This window comes from Crinia signifera, chromosome 4 (assembly GCF_055691185.1).
Source record: "Crinia signifera chromosome 4, ASM5569118v1, whole genome shotgun sequence".
NCBI lineage: Eukaryota > Metazoa > Chordata > Amphibia > Anura > Myobatrachidae > Crinia > Crinia signifera.
The window spans coordinates 222,051,485-222,076,455 of NC_139220.1; the positions used below are offsets into that span (position 1 = coordinate 222,051,485).

Here is a 24,971-nt window from a genome sequence, read left to right on the forward strand (position 1 = left end):
AGTCTAGTTATTTGATTTACCAGTGCACCAGGTCCCATGTGACTTATCTATAGATAAGAGCGATGTTCTTGCCCTGTGAGTAAGTATATATCGGCTATATCATACTTGCCTACCCTCCCGGAATGGCCGGGAGGGTCCCGCAAATCGGGTCCCCCTCCCGGTCCCCCGGGAAGGGGGGCAAGTCTCCCGCATTTCCCTACAGCCCCGGCTCCCCCTCTCCCCGCAGTCTAAAAACTATAACTATCACCCGTGCCCCGCCCCCAAAACGAAGCTTCTACCCGCCCCCTTTCACTCCTCTCCGGGCTTCTCCCGGAAAGGAGTATGCCAAAGTCGGCAAGTATGGGCTATATTCCACTTGATCGGCAGATTTTTGATTGCTGATCCATGGAACGATGCAGGGGGGTATTTAATCACCCGCAGCCATCTCCCGACGGGGGAGATGGCTGCCGGGCCCTATTCAATGCTGTCTTCCCCGACAGCATTGAACAGGGGATCTCGTTCTGCCGAGAACGGGCTCGTTCTGCCGAGAACGGTCGGGAAGTGACGAGCTCCAGCCTGCAGCTCGTCTCTTCCCAGCCGCAGCTCGCGGCCACGCCCCCGATACAGGCGGTACATTGAATCCCGCCTGCGACTTTTGGTCGAGCAGACCGAGAACGAGACAGGGTCATGGCTATCGAGCCAGCTCGACAGTCGTGACCCCACATTGAATACCCCCCTAAGGCTTGAGGGGGGCTTGGGCACCTTAAAACAGTGTGGCACGGGCTAAGTGTATATCAGATTGTGTATTTTTTTTCAACATGACCCATTCCAGGAGGGACAAAATGCTCCTTACCTGGAGTGGACTTCCATCTAAATATATAATAAGGGTCACGTGTTTAACTTTTTCAATTATGATAAAGGAATTTCAACACAGGTTATTGTAATCATACATTAAGAGGAAAGTCCGTAAGACAGGATTCTTCCAGAATGAGAAATGTTGGGAGGTATGGATTGTGTATATTACATTTAAACCACTGAAGTCTATTAGATGTAAACTAATAGTTTAATAATGTCTGGATACTGATTATAGCTCCACCTAATTGAGAGACAACTATTTATAACGTTTTCTTGTAGTGTAACACATACAACTTAAACAACAACAACCTTAAAATACACATAGAAGCCTCTGTGCTACTTACACACTGGGACAAGAATTAGCTAATAATGCCATTGTGCTCTGACCCCCCAGTCTGGCCCCCCCCCCCCCTGATAGAGAGGGACCTGAGGAACAGTATGCCTTGTGTTGCATGTCCCCCCCCCCCCGTCCCCCCCCCTTATTCAGGCTATGGAGCAGTGTACAAAAATCAGCAAGTATGCAGTGAGGTTTAACTATGAGAGAGGCAAGTTTTTGGCAAGTTTTTCTACTGTTGCCACAATTTATACATTATGCAGTTGCAACTCACCACTTTGCCACTAACTGACCCCATTATGTTCTCCCATAGAGATGTTCAAATAGTTTGAAATGAGCCTAAACCAGTTTTTTCAGGGCATGCAGTATACCTACTGATAAATACCCAGGCCGCTGCAGAGTTGCACCCAAGTTGCCAGTGACTGCATTTTGTTCACAGAAGTAAATGTGTATGCTGACCCATATATACTGTAGAGTTGTAATGTAAGCATCTGCCATAGCCATATGCTTAGTGTGAACGTTTTCCTCATCAGCTGGGCACACGTGCACTACACTATACTTGTTCTAAATGATATGTTTACAACCAACTCTGTATAGCCCTGCAATTCTATCGAATACCCCTTCACTGAACTTTAACTACTTCAGAGCCTGTAACAGATCCAGTAACAGCCCAATTGTTCCCTTCATTTGAAATGCCTGTAACTCTGGATTGTTGTAATGGGATAGCTTTGTTACTACGCAGAGGTCTGCATTCAAGTCTAATAGGAGCTTTATTGTGGATAAGCACAGCAAAACACAACACAGCACACAGGAACAGGATTGTATTAGCGCATACAGTATAAAAACATATAGCTTCTTTAGTGCGGAGAAAACGGTGGCACTATCTTCTGAATCATATAAGAACTTACATGGGTAGAACATACTGTCTTATGCTTGGATTCCCCAGTCAGCTCAACCTGCCATACGTTTTTCAAAGATCTAGGGTGGAAATGTATCAGGCAGAATCAAGCTGATCAAAGAGCTTGTCCACCTGAGGCAAAGGATGTGCAACGTTGTCACTGCAGTTACCTTGTGTATATTTACACAAAAGTGGGTGCTTTATTAGACTTATGGTGTGTACACATGGTGCAATTTACCTTTCAATTTTGACTATATAGTCAAAATCAAATCGGTATCGCATAGACATCGAATGGAGATAGAATATGTTTTTAAGCTTTCTATCCCGATTCTATGCCAATGTGCGTTCCTGTTCAGCTGAAATCAAAAAGCCAAATATCAGCAATGACTATATAGTGCAGATTCAATGTAGATAGTATGAATTGTATGCAAATAGTAGTAGTAGTAGTTTGTTTATTTATAAGGCGCCACAAACTGTCCACAGCGCCGTACACAGTAAACAAAAAACAAATTACAAGGTAACGTACAGGGTGTGTTGATATAATACAGCATAAATAGGGGTATAGCTGGTAGAACTGGAATCAGCATCAGTTCTGAAGTAGGTGTCGAAATTGTCGAGGAGACTGAAGATGAAGTAGAGGAAGGGAAGAACAGGGCAGGAGCACTGGTGAGGTAAAGAGGTAGGGTGAGTACGCGAGGAAGAAGGGCCCTACTCATAAGAGTTAACAGACTAAAAGGAGGTGGGTGGACAAACAAAAAACAATAGGATAAGTAGGAACGGATGGAGGGGTAGGGTAGGCAGGATAGGAGGAGCGAAAGAGGTTAGGAGGAGGGATAGGCTAGTCGGAAGAAGTGGGTTTTGAGGGAGCGCATGAAGGAGGTAAGGGAATCAGAAAGCACAGGAGTTAGCAAAAATTGCATAGCAATTGAATCTTATGGTGTGTACACATGGCACAATTCAGCATACAATTTTGAATATATAATCAAAATCGCATCAGGATCGCATGCAGATTGCACAGGTTTTTTAACCTTGCGATCCCGATGAGCGCTCCCGCACAGAACAAATTGAAGCCAGATAGACAGGGCTGCATTGATTATATAGTAGGTCTGTACTATATAGTCAAAACTGCAATCATGTCTCATGGCTTCCAATTGCATCGAGATCGAATAGCATGGCCGCCAACCATGTGTACACACCATAAGTCGAATAGCAAAGGAATCACACAGTCCAATAAGAGTTTAAATGTGGAAAAGATGGCATATCAGAGATTGCAAGCACAAGAGTGTAGGAATATATACAAGATTACAGATAATAGTGTCTCTTTGGTACAAAGGTTTGGCTTATACTGTAATAACCTCTCCAAAAACTAGCCAACACGGTACTGAGCTCAAGGCTTTAAGCAGACCTAAACTCTGCCCCATGAGGAAAAAGTGGATTTTTTTTCTGGATCCCAGGCGGTTAGCGCATGAGCAGTCAAATGCCAGGCAGTGCCTGAGTGCTCCTTCAGATGCTGACTGGCTGTTCCCTTCCTGTCTGTGTGGCTCTGCGCAGTGTGATGCAGTCAGAGGTCACGCTGCACAGTCCGATGGCTGCACCACCACTCTCCTCTTCCAGCCCCACCGCTGATTCCCAGACCCTCTATTGGATGTACCGCTGCTCCCAGCCGCCCTGCTCATGGACACACCACCCGTGGAAGTAAATGTTCAGGGTGGGCGGTTTAGGGAGGCCAGAGCGTTTTTTATTTTTTTTATTTTTCTGTTCGTTTTATTAGGGCGTCCAATCTCGGATTGAGCATTTTTCAATCCTGAATCCCAGGATTGAAAAAAATTGCCATGGCGGTTAAAGGACTCAGACTCACCATTAATTTCCAAGATGACAAGTGTATTATTCTGAATGGAAAAAAAAATAACAAAGGCCAGAGTGGATGAACACCTGTATTGTCTCAATATGAGGTGTGGTTATTGAAGCTAAGCCACAATAGCAACAATTATTCAATTATATAAGGGCAGCAACTCAAGACAACTTGATCTCAAACATAGTGATGTGTAGCACTTTTAAATAACCCACGAGAAAACAAAAACATTACTTTTACAGGTTATAATAAGATATGCAATTATTACCTAGTGAAGGACAAAGATTAAGTATTCTGTGTAAGAGCAACATTAACTTTAAGGGAAACCCACTCAAAATACAGTGACAATGGAATTAAATAAAATATAACGTCTTAAGACAATGCAACAAAGAGCAACATGTACTACATATGGGGTACGTAAAACAGAACCATGACCGGAATAATCAGATGTACTATATACTAAAATGTATACTGGGCCGAAGCATCAAACCCAGCCATTGACGTGCAAAACAGATTATTCTCCAGAACGGTGGATACAGATGTGTTGTCATACATCATTTCTTCAGGTGCGGCTAACAGCCCCTTTCAGTAAGTCCCAAGAGACTCTGCTAGCGCAGAGTATTTTTTCTGCTACATGTCTTATACGGCCTACACACATGCCGATATTAAGGCATTTTCTAAGCGATTTTGCTTGGTTTGGCAAAGTCGCTTAGCAAATGCCCTCACATCGGTGTATGTGTGGGGGCTATATCGGCATCGGTGCGCGTCCCCGCGCGTCTTTATCGCTGGCCGAGATTGATGGACAGTGTCCATCAATCTCGGCATCGGCAGTGTTCTCCCACCGGAGAACATTGGCGCTGCCTGCTCGCTTAGCACACAGAGCTGACAGCTCGCTCTGTGTGTGGGCTGTCAGCTCTGTGTGCTAGGCGATAGCGGCGCAGCACAGCCCGACCTAGCATAGCTAGGTAGCCCTGCACACATCGCAATGTGTGTAGGGCCCATTAGTCTCAATGCGATGTGAGGCATTTTGCACTTGGTATAGACATATGAGTACACATCTGTAACCCTCCACATGAATTGTTTTATGGTGAGAATGCTACAGAATTTGTGGGTACAAAGAATTTGCTTATAACAAAGCAAGGTACAAAACTGAGTATTAGAAGGGATTATTGTTGGATGCAGTACTAGCATCAAAGGATACAAAACACCTAAGTCCAAGAACAGATAAAGGTAACAAAAAAGGGTCCTGGCCTCTTTAAAAAGGTGAGTAGCTTTATGTAAATGATGCTCTCATTGGCCACACCCCTGTTTTCATCACTGTGTGCATGGCTCGTTGAGCTGCTGGCCATGCCCCCATTTCCATTGTCTCCATGAATAGGCGCTGTGTGCACATCATCTATTCACCACTGCTCTGCTAAGCAAAGTGGGCTCTCCCAACTGCCCCTCCATCCCCTCTGCAGGACACTGCTGCCCACAGGTGAGATACAGGACAGTCACAAACAACTGATAATGTTATTTCCAGCCTGCCTCTCATGTACTTGCATCCAACAGAATGTGCAAGCCCTGAAACACCACATTCAATTCCCACAGATGGTATAAATCCACCAGCAACTATAAATACTTCACCATTGGCGCATCATCATTCTCACCATTGATATCTGCACATGTATATGACAGGTGCAGTGTCTCCTTTTCGACCAAATATGGCCTCTGTGATTGTTGTACTATGTCTGAGAATGCAATATTGTGCATTAATATGCGAGTGACACTATCAGAGCACACCCCTGACGTGGCCTTTTTCTGTGTGAACTGCAGAGCACCTCTCAGTCACCACCCGGGAATGCTAGTGGTTTTGCCTAGCTATCCCTAATTCCAGTGATCCAGCATGCAACAGCATACGGTCAGGGAAACGTGTAGGCCCTGGGGTGTTTTCAGGGTGCACAGTAGCTAAATATGTTCTCTTTCAGAAAAGCATTGTCTGATAGGAAGAAGCAGTCACAGAGGAAATCAACTGCACACACTGCAACCAAACCTGGATACTCACTGATCTGCCACCGGGGAGACAGGGCATAGTCTGCAAATGGATAGAACACAAATGGCAAGGGTGATTGCTACAAAGTTTCTGCCTGGGGACCCACATCACAAGCTACTAAGGAAGATGAGCTTAAGGACGTAAATGGCCGATTCAGACCCGTTCGTACAGGGCTGAATCTGGCCCCGTGTCCGATGGTGGGGTTGCGCGTGTGTATGCTCGAATATGCGCATACATAACCCCCGGGAGCGAACGGCTTTGGCGAGTTACACACTTGTAGAGCCGTTCTCTCCAGGATGGGAGGAATTTGGGGTGGGCAGGGAGTGGCAGCAGGGGTACACCCAGCGTTTTATGGGCGTCCCCATGAAAACATTGGGCGTTCCCCTGTAAACACAGGCGGGTAAATGCCTGCTTGGGGCGGGCTGCTGATGTTACATGATGTCAGCACCTGCCCCCATTTTGGCGATCTGCGGTGGAAATAAAAGTCACTTTAGACTGATTTTTATTACGGAAGGTGAGAGAAAACATTTGATGGTTGGCGACCATCGAATGAATTCTCTCCCCTTCGGCCGCATGAGAAGGATGCTTTCTCCAACACACCGCAATGCATGCTAGCGAGGGGAAGCGGGCAGCGCGGGAGGCATTCAGTGGGCGGCTCTGACCTGTTCACTGGGCTGCGAGTATCCGAAGCCTATCAAACAGATCTGAATCAGGCCCTATGTCACTACTGATAAGAAGGGGTGTATGGAGTATAAAGACAGCTACAGAATAAGTATATATTCCTTACTGGAGGGACTAGAAGCTCTTACATGTACTTACCATATTAATCTTTCCTACTGTGATTAATGCATGAACTGAGATACATATGGTGCCGGGTTCACTGACTGATTATGTGACTATTTTAATAGATTTACACCTCTAACGAATATGACATTTGAGTCATCTGTGTATATTGACTGTGCCAGTGCTCACCAATGACACATCCAAGCACCATCCCTGACCCTGCCAGATACGTCCCAAAACCGGAATGCCTACTCTCCAAAGAAAATAGGCCAATGGAAACAGAACATTTGTTAGCTATGCTTATCTGGCACACATTAATAGGGAAGACAAATGTAGCATTTCTATAAAATGGTTAGAAAACACATTTTTATAGAAGTTATGTTTGTCGTGAAATTTGGTAAGTTAAATTAAATTGAAATAAGTGTCCATGGACGTAACTAGGGGATTGAAAGAGGTACTGCCACTGCTCATCCACAGCTCCTGCATCTGTTTAGTGGGGTGTACTGCAATGCCAGCCAGAACATACTTTGGACGCTTCAGACAAGTGCAAACCTCATACAGCAAACCTCAGCTGTTTTACACTGTTGGTAATGTACATTGCTCCTTCCAAGAAAACAGTTGTACTACAACCTACATTAGAATTGCCTACTGTACCTGTATTTCTATTGACGAAGCATTTAAAGAGCTATTAATTGCTCCAAAACTGTCCAAGGCTGAAGCTTGTGCCTGGGTGTGATTCTCCAAATATTCTTGTTGTGCAGTTGAAACCTGAAACAGGGAAAAAAGGCATTTTATGAAGTTTCTTGTTGTTGTCCATGTGTTAAGGCTTATGGTAGTCCTTTAGATGCAGAGATATAAGAAAACGACTATGTAAACCCTGCTGATAACAGGTGACCTGAATACTACTGAGATATAGCTTAGAATTAGTGGTTTGCGGTCACAAAAGTTATACTTTATTTTAATAAAATGCAACACTACTGTAGAACACAAGCTCCTTGACATCTAAGGGCTGGTGCAGGGCTGAACGTATGTCAACTTGTCGATAAAAAGTTCATTAGCTGTTTAAGGCGTGGTGATTGCAACTCATGTATATCTTGTGTTTGGAAATATCTTTATTTTAGGGATATATGCTCATTTTCTTTCCAAACCTGCATTAGTCTCTCTCAAGGAAGCAATTTTACTTTGACTAATTAATATACAACATGCTAATTTCTAAAAAAAAAAAATTGAAAATAAAATACTTGCTTTCATTTCTTGTGTTAGATGTTTAATTTTCTCTTTCATGTCATCATATTCTCCAAACATTCTCTCCCTTATTTTTTCCAATGTTACTCTTACCTGTAGTATAAAAAAATATATGAACATTAAGTTATCAGTGCTATACCTAAAGATTGGTAATTCTAAACGTTTTATTCATTAATTATTGAGTACTATTTATTCTCAACACCTAGGAGACATCAAATGGGGGAATTTACTAAGATTGGAGTTCCATTTCACATTTTACTGCGGGCAGCCAATCAGAATCGACTTATCTATTTAGCACATTCTAGAAGCTAATAGACAGTATCTGATTGGTTGCCCACAGCAACAGCCCATGTAAAAAAGACCTCCCATCTTAGTACATTTCCTGCAAGGTCTCTTGCCCAAGCTACAGTATTATATACACATTTAATTGGGGGTTTTGCCTTAAAAATAAAATACTATACAGTACATGAAATTCACACCGAATGCAGACAGAGACTATTAGGCTATACATTTGCCATATGTTTAGACCAGTGTTTCTCATCCTTGGTCTTCAAGGCACACTAACACTGTGGGGGATGTTGTTAGGGCCCTGTCGCTGAATGCAGCATGGCCCCCAGCATTGCTCCATCGATGCCCGCATTGGCAAGTGGCTACGCACTTGCTGATGCAGGCCCCCCTACCCCCACCCCTCTAACCCCCCCTTCTGTGTCCAGCTTTGCCTTAAGGACCACGTTGGGAAACAATGGTTTAAGACAGTGGATCTGCTTTTTGGTCTTCCCCTCTGGTATATCCAGAAGGAGGTCCATGGGATAATTGTGCAGAGCATGATGAAGCAATTTGCGTTTTTATTGGACTGCACAATTAGCAGTCAGGGTACGATTAGGGAGAGACATTAAATTTAATCACAAAATTCAGGAGTGTTGCGGACATTGCAGTATAGTAGGCAAGAGTGCCAGAAAGACTGAGCATTTGTTAAATGAAGAGTACAGAATATAGATTCAACCATTAGTAAGTAACTTACATCTTTAATATAATTCATCTCTTCTTTCAGCTGATGAGATGACCATTCATAGACAACAACCTCATTTTTATTATTGGTTTCAGCCCTTTGTACAACCCCATACACCAGTCCATGGGAACCCACTCCTGGTGGTGGATTGCCTTTGGGTACAGAATAGAGATGCTGTGAAAAAAAAAATATAAGATACATTAGAGTCCAACACAAAGGAATGCTTTGCACACCTTCCAATTATACCATTTCTTTTACCTACACTTTTTTAAATCATAATGTTCTTGTGAGTCACTGACGGTGTAATGGTTAGCATTACTGCCTCACAGCAACCCAGGTCATGGGCTTCGATTCCCACCGTGGACCTAACTGTGTGGATTTTGTATATTCTCCCCATACTTGCATGGGTTTCCTTCGGGTACTATGGTTTCCTCCCACAATCCAAAAATATACTGGTAGGTTAATTGGCTTCCAACAAATTAACCCTAGAATGTCTGTTTGTGTGTATATGTGGTATAGATTGTAAGCTCCACTGGGGCAGGGACTGATGTGAATGTTCAAATATTCTCTGTAAATTGCTGTGGAATATGTGTGTGCACTATATAAATAACTGGTAATAATAAATAATAGTGCATATAATACTTTAATAGCAATCCTCTTCTTAGTACATAAAATTTATACCAGATAATGTCATAACCCATTGGCTGATCTTTTCTATACAGTACATCAATTTCTTATTATCATATGAGTAAGAGATTAGAGCTCCACTTTATAGTAATAATTAGGAGTAAAAAGTTTTAGAGGAAGAGGCAAAAGAGTATACAAGTGACTGTACTATAGGTTAGTTTAAGAAATGGAGGAATTCCATCACCATAAAAAATGTCTGTCATTCATTCCTAAATGTCAATTGTACTATAAATTCCATGAAATTATTTATTGATTTAAATAGCTAAATACATATATTAACATTAAAGATGCATGTTCTAGGTCCAGCGGTTTTATCAAAGAAAGTTTTTCACAAAAGAGACAAAGGATGGCTTTGTAGAGGTGTTTTATAAGATAGTTAATAAAAAATGTTACAACCTGTAATGAAACAATAAATTAAACGCTAAACTAATTAATCATTTAAATAGAAACACTAAAATAATAAATTTTATAATCTAAATTAGCAGGGTTGTTTTACAATCACATCCGATAAAGAAAAATATCTCAATGAGAAAAAATTCTTATGAAAATGTAAATGTGGATCCTAAAAAAACTTTTACACACTTTGGAAATACTTATTAAACTTAACTGTCTAATATTAACCCTAGAATATCAAATTTTCATCCTTTCCCAAAACATTTATAAGGACCCTAAAAATCCACCAAGGAGACCAATTACTTTAAAAGAAAACTTACAGCAAGGGAAATATGCGATATTTGTTTTAAGAAAAATTATTTTACATTTCCAATCCTAGACCAAATATTCTTACAGGTTTTACAATTTTAGGTTTTATGGTGAACAATTTATGAGCAATCCTTTTCAATTATTTTATAGTTCTTTGGCATATGAAAAAAAAAAAAAAAAACATTTTTATGCATGGGTGAATTTCATCTTTGCTAACTGTTACACATAACAAACTTTTCCTTGCACACATAACGCTGCATCACTTTCATTTAATTGCATACTTTCCACTTGTCTTATTTATTCACACTAAGGTTTGTTTCTTTTCACAACACCCGCTACTAATTTTAATGCCCTCCATTAGGAGGCTTTGGCGATATGCTGATTTACCAAATCTGTTGAATATACAGGTGGCCACCTTATTGTAATGGTCCACTACCAGAGTTTAATACTGTGATATCCCTATTTGAACTATTTACTTTGTTTCAACTTTGGGCTAAATAGTGGATATGGGTTGTACTCCTGAATATTTGTCCAACATTATTTTAAATGCATTAATTGTGTCCGCCAACAGCAGAGCAGCCTGGTCCTGAAGAAGCTGTCCACTTAGGGGAGAGGCATTCCTCGTCTCCACCATCTGAACGTTTCCCCCTATGTCATGGGCATGCTGTGATTGGCTTAATCAGAGTCATTATTTGTACTGAAAATGTCTGCAGCTGCTGACCCTTTCATTGCTGCAGCCCCCGGGTGCAATGCACTGGCTGCACTGCCAGTAGTTTCACCATTGCACTCTGTTTGTTGTTTATATAACCCTTCTGTTGTGGGGATTAATCCTGTTCATTCTGGAAATGATTGGCATCGTTCATGACATCACAGAGGAGGTAAGATCACCTCGCCCAGAAAGAGGAGCTGTACTGCATCAGTTCTACCGGCTGCAGGGTACCGTTGCAGACATCCTTCATGCTAAATGCAGGTGCCATTGTGCAGCAACTGGGTTTCAGTACAACTTGTACTCCCCTAGTTACGGCTCTGCGAGGATTATTAAGATTGAATTTGAATTATGTCTGCCTTATAACATAAGTACATTAGGACTTTGGTTTAAAACCTTTGTTCTTTTCAAAACTCCACTAATAAGATTATGTCGGTCCCTCAGATCACAAAATAAAGAAGTGCATGTTTTAGTTTGCAATGTATGTCAGAACTATACTGTTCTATGCTGATTGGTCCAGTAGAATACACCCATTTTTACTATAATTGGTGCTTCAGGGAATTTATGTTAATGTTCTTAGTTATGGTGTATTGAGTTTCATAGTAGATTCATCAAAGGTATATTATTTAAGAAATTTTTTTGGTTAAATAATTCAGGCAAGAAAAGTCCTTACCAGATACTTAAGAGACCTTATGCAGGGCCGCCGACAGGGGGGTGCTGTGGGTACAGCTGTCCCGGGCCCCGGCCTCTGGAGGGGCCGGGCAGCTGCCCACAGTGACAGGGGCACGGTGCCACATCCCCCCTCCCACCCCCACGGCCGCTCCCCGCCTCCCCCACCCGGCGGCCCCCCAACCAGGCACACACAATACACAGTGCAACCTGCAGAGCGCCGACCCTAGGACACAGAGGGGCTCGGCGGTCTGCAGGCTGCACTGTGTAGTGTGCGCTCCCTAGGAGATGCGCCATCGAGGAAATGCACCACCGCTGCTAAGTAAGTAATGGTACTCGGGGGGGGGGCACAGGGGGCAGCCGTAATGGTACTGGGGGGAGGCTATAATGGTACATAGTACTGGGGGGGGGGGCGTAATGGTACGGGGGGCGGACTTAAGGTCAGTCCCGGGCCCCACGATTCCTAGTGGTGGCCCTGTCTGTATGAGAGATCAGCAACTGGCAGGGGTCCTTCTATTGCTATTTTAGAAGATGTGTGGGTACCTACTGGTAAAAAAAAAAAATGTAAACATGGATATGTGATCGAGTATATGAACTCTCAAGATATATGTGCACATATGTGTAACATAATATCAGCTTTTATACTGCTTAGCAGCGGTGTGCTGGAGGAATTCTACATCGCCACACCCTTCCTAGCACCTGCTGTGACCTTATACATTCAGTGTGCAACTTCCATTTCTGTTCTATACAAATAGATGCATTGTTAATAAAGTCTTTCCTGCACTTTCTTCCTTCTCATAGATTTCTAATCCATGGAGACTGAGTAATAGAAATGGAATACATTTGCATAATAAGTTGTTAAGTAAAATTAGTAGACAAAAAAATATGGCAGTGTGTAGTATTAAATGGAAACCATATATGAATGGGAGGGCCAACCCTAGGTCTATTAATACCTGGGGGGAGATTCTCTAAGCTAAAAATGCGGTAAAAACCCCGTAATTGCCCCCCCCCCCCCCCCCCTCACCTGTGTCCGGGCAGCACAGAGCTGTGCTGCCCGAACCTGTGACCTCCTCCTCCCCCTGCACTGATCCTCTTCCGGGTGCAGGGAGGAGGAGAGCCAGCCCCCCCGCAGCAGCCAGCAGCCAGGTAAGGGAGGGAGGGGGAGCCGCTGACTCACCGCAAAGGACAGCTCTTAACGCAAAAGCTGTCCTTTGCCATAATTATCGCATATGTTAGTGCATATGCGATAATTATGAATGCGATGGACGTCGATAGGGGGTGGAGCTGGGGTGCGGATGTTATAACATCCCCCCCCCCCCGGTGTGGAGCACTCTCATAACAAAATATTTTGCATTGACCCCATATTAAAAAATAATAATAATTTTGGTCCCCACAGGAGAAAACACATACACATATTGCCCCCATAGAGAAAAAAAACTACAGAGTAAATTTACGAAGAATGAAAATTTACTAAGATGGGATATTGCCCATAGCAACCAATCAGATTCTACATTCTATTGATTTAGCAACTTCTAGAAGATAATTGATAGAATCTGATTGGTTGCTATGGGCAACATTCCATCTTCAATAGAACTCCCATCTTAGTAAATTAACCCCTACAACCTTGACCACTCCACATTCTGCAATACATTCCTGTCCTCTCTATACACTGCATTACATGTCTGAAGATACCATGTTCTGCATTACACACTGATACCTGCACTACATCTCTGCATTGCCACACTGACACCTCTATAAACTGCATTACAGCTAGAAATGCAAAAGGAAGGATATAATGTTATACTAGGCAATGCCCCACTGAGTCCAAGCTCCACAAAGTATTGCATTCAGGGGCTTAAACCCTTATTCAGATCTGATTGCAGTACAAATTTGTTCTCAAAATGGGCAAAACCATGTGCACTGCAGGTGGGGAAGATGTAACTTGTGCAGAGAGAGTGAGTTCGATTTGTGTGAGTTGTTTTGGTGCAGAGTAAATACTGGCTGCATTATTTTTACACTGAAATTTAGATTTCTGTTTCAATACACCCCACCTAAATCTAACTCTCTCTGCACATATTACATTTGCCCCACCTGCAGTGCACATGGTTTCGCCCATTTTGAGAACAAATTTGTACTGTGATCAGATCTGAATAAGTGCCTTAGTATGTATGGAAATGCACTCAAAACTGCAGGTTTTGGATTTTGCCCGCATTTTCCTTTAGTACATAACACCTCTAGGACCCTGATTCCTGGATCTCCATTGTTTCCAGCCTTCTGTATTAGTTCTTTCCAGCTGTTTGTTCTAGTTTTGCTTCCTAGTATTGTGTTCCACCTTCTCAGCAATCGAGCATATCCTGAAATCCTGCAATTGCCTAACACTCCATCTAACAGACAAATTCTGCAAACCTGAATAATTTCCCAGCTGACAACTGCAACTTCCTAGTATGGGCTATCCTGCAGGCCTGCACCCTGCCTCTCTACTGTCCCTTGGCCTGCCCCTCTTATGCTGCTTTCACACTGCAAAACTTGCTTAGACCCGGTATTTAAAACGATTGTTAAAACAGGTCAAAGCAAGTTTAACACCTTTCACAACGCGTGTAAATACCAGGTCTATAGCAGGTTTGCGGTGTGAAAGTGGCAGATGAACTCAACTGTACAGGGAATGCAGGACTATGCAATGGGTGATTCAATGGGTGTCACGCATGGCTGTTAAATAATCAGCCAGTGTCTAGGGTAGGAGGTCTGAGCATCAGCTGGTCCCTTTCTAAGCGGACCAGCGCAGTGCAAATTTAACAAGTGGGACCGCTCATTAGATATGCACATATGTAATGAGCGGTCCCACTCATTAAATATGCACTGCGCTGGTTCCAGTGGGACCAATAATGCTCACTGCTGCCTGGGTACCGTTTCAGACCCGTTCAGACGGCAAAAAAAAACGGGTCTGAAATGGGTTGGACCCTTCTTTTTTACCGTTTTAAAATTCCAGTTATTAAAACGGTAAATTCACTATGGACCTTTCAGACTGCACAGTTTTCCATTTTAAAATGGTTAAAAATTGTCAAAATACCGTTTTTTTAGAGTGGTCTGAAAGGGGCATTACTCTCTCATTTTTTTAGTGCGGTTTTGAAAGGGGCATTACTCTCTGGCAGCAGATTCCTCTCTGTGGTATCTTATTCCCCCTATTGCCATCTGTGGTCCATATAAAGAGTAACCAGGGCCATCCTAGCACACAGCCCAAGCCTTCCAAGTTCCACCCTATGGCCATCGGAAAGCTCCCCCCCCTCAATCTGCGGTCCTGTTCACATCGGACTCAGCCTCCCACGCCCACCCTGCACTGCGTCGCTGGAACCCACAGAGCATTACTGGGATTGAGGCAGGTCCGTCAGACAGTACTAACCAATTGTTGCAACAGGAGGTGCTGCACTCAGCTGTCCTGTCTCTTCGGCGGCAGTGTCCTCCATTTCCTGGCTCCTGTCAGTGCACAAGTCTACTGACAGGCTGTGTGACTCCAGCAGTGCCCACAGCAACGTAAGGACCTTAATAAGTATAAGCACTTACCCCCCACACTCGGTGAAGAATCCAGACCGGCACTCAGCAATGGTTTGAAGAAAGAGGATTTTATTCCATAGTGTGCAGCTGCTGTTTGTATTTACTGCACACTATGGAATAAAATCCTCTTTCTTCAAACCATTGCTGAGTGCCAGTCTGGATTCTTCACCGAGTGTGGGGGGTAAGTGCTTATAGATATATATATATATATATATATATATATATATATATCTATTAGATAGGGGCCTCACTGCTCTGCTTTGCCCATAATGCTCTTAAGATGGCCCTGAGAGTAACATACAGTAATATGGCCATCCAACTTTACTCACACTCTAGTACATTTATCTAGCCCGCAGGTTCCTGACCTGAATCTCAGTCCTTCTAGTGCCACAATACAATACATACATTTTGCAGACCCTTCAAATATGTTTTGTTTATAGGGAAAAGGGGTATGGGGGGGACAAGTGCACTGGCGTAGGAAATCTAGAAGTAGGTAATTAATCAATTAGGAATCCACTGATGCTAGTTATACAATGATAGAAATATCAGATAATTAATAAAAGTGGAGGTGCTCCCTAGAGGGTAAACTAACAATGGAAGAAAAAGAAAGAAAGAAAGAAAGAAAGAAAGAAAGAAAGAAAGAAAGAAAGAAAGAAAGAAAGAAAGAAAGAAAGAAAGAAAGAAAGAAAGAAAGAAAGAAAGAAAGAAAAGGACTCTCTTTTTGTTGGGGCACTCTTATTAGACAATATGATTGTTATGATGGCGTCAGTCAATTAGAGGGTTGTATAAGTCCTAGGAAACTGAGTGGTGATATAGTGTTTATTGGGGTGTAGTAGGGGGAATTCCCCTGTGGATTTTTAATTAAAACTAATTGACTGAACTCCATCATAACAATCATATTGTCTAACAAAAGTGCCCCAACAAAAAGAGTATTTTTCTTTCTTCCTTCAAATATGTTGTTTGAGTATAGGCATGTCTTGGTCACCATCACTTTCTCAGCATTGATTATTTAGTTTCAATAAAATGGAAATTTGGCAGCAGCGTACCAACATCCCCAAAGAAATTAATTTAATAATAATCTCCTTTCACATGTAGCCAAGTCTCCTTCATCCCCTGGCTACCGACATCCTAGTCTTGTCTTTTCGGTTATCTTCTCCTGGAAGTTCAACAGTTCCCTGAAATTCAGCCTTTTATATTTGCCAGCCACCAAAATCTGTTGCACTGTTACGATCCAGTCCCCAGCATAAGGCAAAGCTGGTCTGCCTAGAATTCACTCGATTCAATGGGTGAGATTTAATAGGATGAGAAGTTCAGAAAGTGAGAGATTTAGTGAGATATCTCCAGTTTTTTTAAAGCGGCCTCACTCACTTTCTCTCACTTTCTGAATCTCTCATCCTATTAAACCTCACCCATTATGTCCTTACACTATTAATGCTAGGTAAGTAGGACAAATATGTCACAGTTCACTACATACTGTATCAGGAATTCCCCAAAACTGTGCCACGCTGCATTTGTGTATCTGAATACCAAACTGGATTTATCACACAAAGTTATGATTAAAAGATTAAAAAGAGGAAAACTTTGAAATGATGTTTAAGCTTAATTGAACAAAAACCCTTTTGTGTGTGAGAGTATGGAAAGTATATGACCACCACAGAATTCTGCATAAGGATGTAAAATTTATTTCAGGAGTAATCTAGAACCAGAAAAATCTTACAAGAGTAGGGGGATCTGATGTTGCTTTCTCAGGGATAAATCCATTTCTTTTTCTTCTCCTTTCGGCTGTATTCTTGATATCAACCTTAAGAATCAGAGAATAAAAAAAGCTTTATTAAAAGATGTAGGGATCAATATGATTGGGTGGCAAAAGTGATTTACTAAAACAATGAGCTTTCGTTAGTGCAATGTCGTTTCAACAGGCAGATATGTGATTTGTTGTCATGTGTTACAGTATAATTGCAGTTGGTTAATAACTACTGTATTCATAGAGATCAGACAGAGTAACCAATGGGTGAACACTCAAGTTATACACTATAAGAGAAGACACAGAATCTCTGGGTGTCTGGTGGATGAGTTGGCATACAGTGACCTATCCGATAATCCACCCTGTGCATCCATAACCAGTGGAAAACTACCCCAAGCTTAACCAGCTCCAGGTCCTGTTTTCAGAAATATGGGGTACAAAAATAATAAGGTCCACCTGCATTTCAAAAACCAGCACTGGGCCCTTGGACCGGTCCTGGTTACAAAAGTACCACGAGACAAAAAAAAGTAGGGGTCCCTCCAATGTTCCCTCTAATTTTACAAAGGCTGTGTGCAGCAAAAACTATTGGCTGTGCAACTTTGGTAGGAAATTTATATTTTTGTGCGTCACATATATAGAACTGGAAAATGACGTTCAGCATTTGTGTCAACTTTACTTCAAAATGATATTAAACATTCAAACACAGCAGACAATTTAGTAATGGGCGAAACACACATTGAGTCCACAACTGCAAAAAGGGGACCATTGCTGCTTTGTGCGCTCTGTTGTAATGTCTGTGCACGCACTGTTCGAGTTGTCTGCGCGCGCACACGCGCACAGCTTAGAGTGAACACTGGGTCCCTCATATTTATGTAACCAGCACCAGAAAAGGACAGAGCCAAATAGGAATAAGCAGGACACATGCTAAGCCAGGAGATATTATGAGGGGTATTTAATGTGGTGTCACGGTTGTCGAGCTGGCTCGACAGCCATGACCCTGTCCCGTTCTCGGTCTCCTCAACCAAGAAATCGCAGGCGGGATTCAATGAGAAGGGAGCGTGGCAATGAGCTGCGCCCAGGAAGAGGCAAGCTGCAGCCGGCAGCTCGTCACTTCCCGGCCATTCTCGGCAGAACAAGCCCGACTGCTTGTGAAGTCGGGCTCGTTCAGTGAGATCCCCTGTTCAATGCTGTCGAGGAAGACAGCATTGAATAGGGCCCTGCAGACATCTCCCCTGTCGGGAGATGGATGCGGGTGATTGAATACCCCCTATATCCTTGATGTACCTCTGAATGCCATATTTGAAAGCTCATGATTTTAAATTGATTTTATTACTCATTTAATAAAGTCCAGTGTATTTTTCCAATTGCTTCAATGTGTAAAGCATGTATTTTTAGCCCTACTCTTTACCTTTGTTTTTCTTTAGGATCATTACCCTTTGTGTGGATGTGTGTGTATAGTTAAAAACATTTTTTCATCAGTATAATCTATAGATCTGTGCAATGATTAACCAGCATTGATTTAAAAAAGTAATGACAAATGCATAGCCAAAATTGATGATAGGAAGTTCTGTTTGGAGATGTGAGTGTGATCTTTAAGTTCATTTATGATTGTGTTATGTTTTCCTCCAGAAAACACTGACACTTCACATAAGAATTGAGAGCTTTCAGACTAACTGAACACACAATGGGTGTGTGACTAGCTGAAGCTTGTCAATTCACTTCATCATTTCTGGTGCATCCTGTGGAACGTGACAATAACATTGGCAATAATAGCCATGAACACCTATTCTATTCTTTACAAAGGGATACACTTAACTAGAACTATTTAGCGTTTCTCAATAACCTCCAAAATGAATGTTTTTAACAGCCCACAGAGACATAAATGCTGTATGGTACAATGACTGAAAATACAGCTAAATACTCATTCGTGTTGACATAAAATAGTGCTGAGCACAGAATAGTGAAGGAGTGTCTGTGTTTTGATATTCAACAATTTATAAAATGCTTAATTGTCTAAAGAGATAAAGGAATGGTTTTATTCAGTGTAGTGCTCCCAACAAAAGCATTATTTTATATCTGGGAAAACATTGTCTCTCAGTTTGCCCTGTACATGATCACTTATCTCTTTTAGAATACACCTCATTTCAGGAGGTTAAATAAATAGTACAGTATTTATATTACACATAAGGCTGAATGCAATGAAAAGTATTTATTATAGTATACAGTATACATGTGATTTGGTTTTCCCACAAGTCATGTTTATAACATGCATGGTAATTTGTAAATAATTTTCTTTCCTTAGTTCCTTTTAAAGAGAAATGAATCATGTTTAAATTAAAAAAAAAAAAGGCAAATATAAAGTTTATCATTCAGGTAAATGGTAGAGGCAATAATCATCCTGGCTCCTAACTGCCATGTTACAGTGTTTGAAAAAATGACAGTTGTGGTCTGGTTGGCTGGTACTTTATCACTCTCCATTTTATTATTTTTCAAGGCTTAGTACATCTCACCCATTATGCCATATGCTGTACTCTTTTATAATAGGCTTGCTTTATAAATTAATCAAGTTCCAAGGAGCCTTACTTGCTATATATTTCTGTACATGATAATACAACACACCTACCGTTAGGTTTGTTAGATAGGACAGGTTATTATGATAAAACAAACCCATATCTTGACTTAAATGACAGGGAGATAAAATAAAGCCGATATGCCATTTTGTAACAACATATTTGATTTCTGCAAAAAAAAATCAGCGAGTGGGAGGTAAAGTGGTCATCTAGAATTGCATACGACCCATAGCGTAATCAACTTTAAATAAAACTGAATAAATCAAAAGGAGCCAACCAATTGTGGAACCACAGAGGAAATCTTTTAGATGGAAAATAATCAAGCAGAATCCTCATATAATTATAGTAAATAGTATAACCATATCTGGAGTCTCCTTGGCTGGCTGAGGATGGCCATAGAAAGCTGAGAGTATGATCATTTCTGCAGTGATTTGGTGTATTTCACTTGTGGCTGCTGCTTTGTTCAAGATATGTAATCATTAAGCAGATGAGTTTTGCTAATAACTCCCCCTTCCTAAGGTAGCATCTGCCACAGATTACATAGGGCGACAATGATGCATGCCCCATAGTGGGGTCTGGTCTGGGTGCAAGGTTTGCAATACTGAGCTCCACCTACTTGATTACATTTTTTCTCTTCTAAATTTATTAATAAGGAACTTATGGCCTAGGCCCGGGGCTGCCCTGAAAAATATTCTGATACTCTAAGGTGCCGTAATTTAAAAAAGATTGGGAACCACTGTAATAACAATAAAGATTATTCAATTGCCCAGCTTAAAGAATCACTTGAAGTTCTTCTTCCGTGACATGAAAGTGGCAGTCTCCTCTCTCCTGGCTACCAGGACCCGTATCAGAGTAACCTCTGACTGTTGTTCGGCTATGCATGGTTGCTTTTGTCACTCAACTTCAGCTCCATCTTCTATAGCCATGGGAGCCTTCACAGAGAGATGGCCATTTATACACAGAAGAGAGCCTGCATATTCCATTGCGTCATCACCGCTATATATGAGTGTATACTCCACTGCCACCACTATTTGTGCATGTACAGGTGTGTACACCACCGGCATTACCCTATTTATTTCTAGATAGACCTGTTGGCTGACAGATGGCATCCAGATGGCTGACAGACAGTGTCTAGATTGACCACCAAAGGTTGACATTGACAAAATGTTGACACAAGCAAAAAAGTTAACATGGAAAAGGGCGACACACGAAAAGGTCAACATGAGATTTTCACAATTTGACTTTTTCATACTTTATCATCCACTCCTATTGCAAACGGTAATGTGGCCCAAAGAATGGTGACCGAAGCAAGCCATGTGAGGAGACGCATTACATTAATTGGCTCAACATTGACACCAAAATCCTTGAAAATCTCATGTCAACCTTCTGCTGTAGGTCCAAGGACTGTTAAACTAGACATTGTCTGTGAGCTACACCATACCCACCTGTACATGCCAATATTAACCATGTGCAGTCCTGCAACATATTCTGCCAGGATAATATGCCAAAGACCTGGTTAAGTCATTGTGTAAACTGACACTGCTAGCACCTTTATCAACACCTACAAGATGTGCCAATAGTACTATTACATTTATATTATGTCATTAGGTGATATCAGCAGCTTTAATTCAGGGAATTGTATAACTGCACTCAACCTGTGGACATTGCAATCTGTGGTCATTTCTACATTTCTTGTAATGTACAGTAGCTGCTAATGGTCCCTAATATTTACAAAAAGTACAGTTCCAAGTTTAAAAGACTGTTCCTGTAAATGTCGGTTCCTTGTTGTATGTCTAGTTTCCAGTATTAACAACCTGTACAATAAAATTCCTACTTTTCTATGCATATTACAGATGTGTGCTCGTACATCATTGCTGTAGTTGTGCCAAACAGTCGCTCTTGGTGAGATTCGGGCATCGGGATTCTCTTACGCTTCATTTTTTTATCTAAAGTCCCCCATATACTAGACTGAATTGTCCTAATTTGCCCTTGAGCTCCCCCTCCTGCTCCCTGGGAGACTCACTTGCCAATTTTACATGCAATAATCGCAAGTGATTTATTGTATGTAATACCTGGTGAGCTGCTGCAGCAGTGGTGGGGGGGGGGGGGGCAACGGGGTGCGGGCCATAGGATCTGGGCAGCTGGTAGCTGTGGGGAGCTGGGAGCTGCTGATGCCGGGCTCCAAGGCACGAAGCGGCTGCTGAATTTAAAAAACATATTTTCAAAAGACTGGCTGGCCGTGGTCGCATGCAGTGTCGTCAGGTCAAACCTAGTGATATCTACAGCAATTTGGTGCCCATCGCACAGTATGTATGGCAAACTGGAAGACAAATGTTATGTCAGACTGAATGGATTGTCATGAAGGTTGTTCTATAGTGTGCAGGAGCAATGATAAATAGCATTTGACCAAATGACGTGGGAGCATGCATCGTTAATATGCAATATCGCTCATAAAGCCCTGTGTATTGCCTTCTTAGAAACAGTACACCAACTCAACAGCAAAGCGCGCCTGGAAAATATTTGAAAATGTTGGCATATATATTTATCTGACACATTGATGACCTCAGTTATACAATCATCACTGAGACACAGTGCAGATATGAAATTCAACACAAAAAAAAATGTGTTCACATTAACCAGCCAAGATGTATCATAACAATACCCTAAGACACAAAGCCAGCCCAGGCTACATGATATTCACAGGTGGAATCTGCTGCTATTTTTTGGCATGACATTTAACCACTTAACTAATAGTTGTTCCAAAAATTGTCATGTTTTTATATCAAATTATGTAAGTAATAGCTAATTAAACTGTATTCAGTATAGTTTTACAACCACATATGCAAATTTGTTAATAACACGTATAAGAATTCAGGATTAAATAGTTATTATTTACATGGTTTGATAATTTATTTATTTACAGTTTCTTATATAGCGCAGCAGATTCCGTTGCGCTTTACAATAGTAGACAGTGATAAGACAAACTGGGTAACAACAGACAGACTTGGAGGTAGGAGGGCCCTGCTGCAAGCTTACAATCTATAGGGATATAGGGGGGAAACATAAGGACAGGCACCAGTAATAGCATAGCAGTTACAAGTCCAGAAGGGAAGCTATATAATACATAAGTGCCTCGGAGGGTTATGCATGTAGTACTTAAATATGATAGGCTTGCCTGAAGAGGTGAGTTTTCAGGGAACGCTTGAAAGTTTGGAGACTGGTGGAGAGTCTTAATGTGCGTGGAAGGGCATTCCATAGGATGGGAGCAGCCCGATAAAAGTCCTGTAATAATGAATGGAGCTAGTGATCCGTGCAGAAGAGAGACGCAGATCTTGTGTAGAGCGTAGTGGTCGAGATGGGAGATATTTTGTGATAAGTGCAGAGATATATGCTGGTGCAGTATGGTTAACAGCTTTATAAGCAAGTTGAAGTGTTTTATATTGAATACGGTAATATACAGGCAACCAATGGAGGGACTGGCAGAGCGGATCAGCAGACGATGAGCGTCTTGCAAGGAAGATCAGCCTAGCAGCAGCATTTAAAATTGATTGCAGTGGTGAGAGTCTGTTCTTGGGAAGACCAGTTAGGAGACTATTGCAATAATCAATGCGGGATATAATGAGTGCATGGATAAGAGATTTGGTAGTGTCTTGTGTGAGATAGGGTCGTATTTTGGATATGTTTTTTAGATGCATGTAACATGATTTGGAGACAGATTGAATGTGGGGAAGAAAGGACAGTTCAGAGTCGAGGATGACCCCTAAGCAACGAGCTTGTGGGGTAGGGTAGATTATCGAGTTGTCAACAGCGATGGAGATGTCAGGATGGTAACTGTTCTTAGTTGGCGGGAATATAAGTAATTCCGTTTTGGAAATATTGAGTTTGAGTTGGCGACAAGACATCCAAGATGAGATGGCAGAGAGACAATCAGAAACTTGACCCAAAACCACTGGTGACAACTCTGGGGTTGATAGATAGATTTGAGTATCATCAGCATACAAGTGATACTGAAATCCGAAAGAGCTGATTAGTTTGCCAAGAGAGGAGGTATAGATTGAGAAGAGCAGAGGACCTAAAACTGAACCTTGCGGAACTCCAACTGACAGAGGTAATGAAGAGGAAGTAGAGTTAGAGAAGCGAACCCTGAAAGAGCGATCAGATAGGTAAGATGTGAACCAGGAAAGGGCTGTATCATTAAGACCTAGGGAGTGTAGTGTTTGTAAGAGAAGAGAGTGATCGACGGTGTCAAATGCAGCAGAAAGATCAAGAAGAATAAGTAGTGAGTAATGGCCTTTAGACTTAGCCGTTACCAGATCATTCACCACTTTAGTCAGTGCTGTCTCAGTGGAGTGTTGAGAGCGAAAACCTGACTGAAGTGGGTCTAATAGGGTGTTAGAGTTAAGAAAGTTTGTGAGGCGAGAGTAAACAAGTCTCTCCAGTAGCTTGGAGAGGCATAGGAGCTGAGATATAGGACTATAGTTAGAGAGAGAGAGTTAGGGTCAGAATTCTGTTTTTTTAGAATAGGAGTTATCACTGCATGTTTGAGCAGAGAAGGAAAAGTACCAGTAGTAAGAGAGAGATTGCAGATTTTAGTTAAGGTTGGAATAATCACAGGAGATAGATTTTTAATGACTTGCGCAGGTATAGGATCGAGAGGAGAGGTAGTAGAGTAAGAGGATAAGAAGAGTGCTGATACTTCCTTTTCATTTGTGGGCTCAAATGAAGAGAAAGTGCCAGAGGGTTCAGGTGGGAAAGAAAGAGGGTTAGAGGTTGTGGAAGAGCATACCATTTCATCTCGGATGTTATCAATCTTGTCCTTAAAGTAGGAGGCAAGATCTTGTGCACTGATGGTAGCCGGTGGGGGAGGAGGGGGAGGGTACAGAAGAGACTTAAAGGTGTTAAAAAGTCGCTTAGGGTTGGTGGCATGAGAAAAGATGAGAGATTGGTAGTATGTTTGTTTGGCAGTGTCCAAAGCATTGCTGTAGGAGTAGTAGCTAGTTTTATATGCAAGGAAATCAGTCGTACTACGAGATTTGCGCCATTGGCGTTCTACTTTACATGACTGATTTCGTAGTTGTCTTGTTGTTTTGGTGTGCCACGGTTGGCATCTAAGCCTACGTGGGGTGTAATGGGTAGCTGGAGCCACGTCATCAAGGGCTGTTTCAAGAGTCTGGTAGAAGTGGGAAACAGCAGAGTCAGGAGAGGTAAATGTAGAAATTAGTGAGAGCTGTTGTTGCAGGGAGGTGGTAAGTTGTGGAAAATTAATAGCATTAGTATTTCTGCGGGTTAGAGTAGGCTTGCATGATTTCAGCGTCAGTGAGCTTGGGGTAATGGAAGAGAGTGAGAGGGTAATGAGA

The 24,971-nt window shown here is 42.0% G+C and overlaps 1 protein-coding gene across 3 annotated transcripts in view; it reads right to left on the minus strand.

The window, feature by feature from the left end:
* The window catches only part of MYZAP (myocardial zonula adherens protein), a 164,118-nt gene that overhangs the window by 36,487 nt on the left and 102,660 nt on the right, over nt 1-24,971 (minus strand). For all 3 annotated transcript variants that reach the window (XM_083183827.1, XM_083183826.1, XM_083183828.1), the window contains exons 3-6: nt 17,018-17,101; nt 9,000-9,161; nt 7,979-8,071; nt 7,388-7,501 (exon numbers count right to left, since the gene is read on the minus strand). In XM_083183827.1, the coding sequence (XP_083039953.1) occupies nt 7,388-7,501; nt 7,979-8,071; nt 9,000-9,161; nt 17,018-17,101 (453 nt within the window). The remainder of the gene's footprint in view (nt 1-7,387; nt 7,502-7,978; nt 8,072-8,999; nt 9,162-17,017; nt 17,102-24,971) is intronic.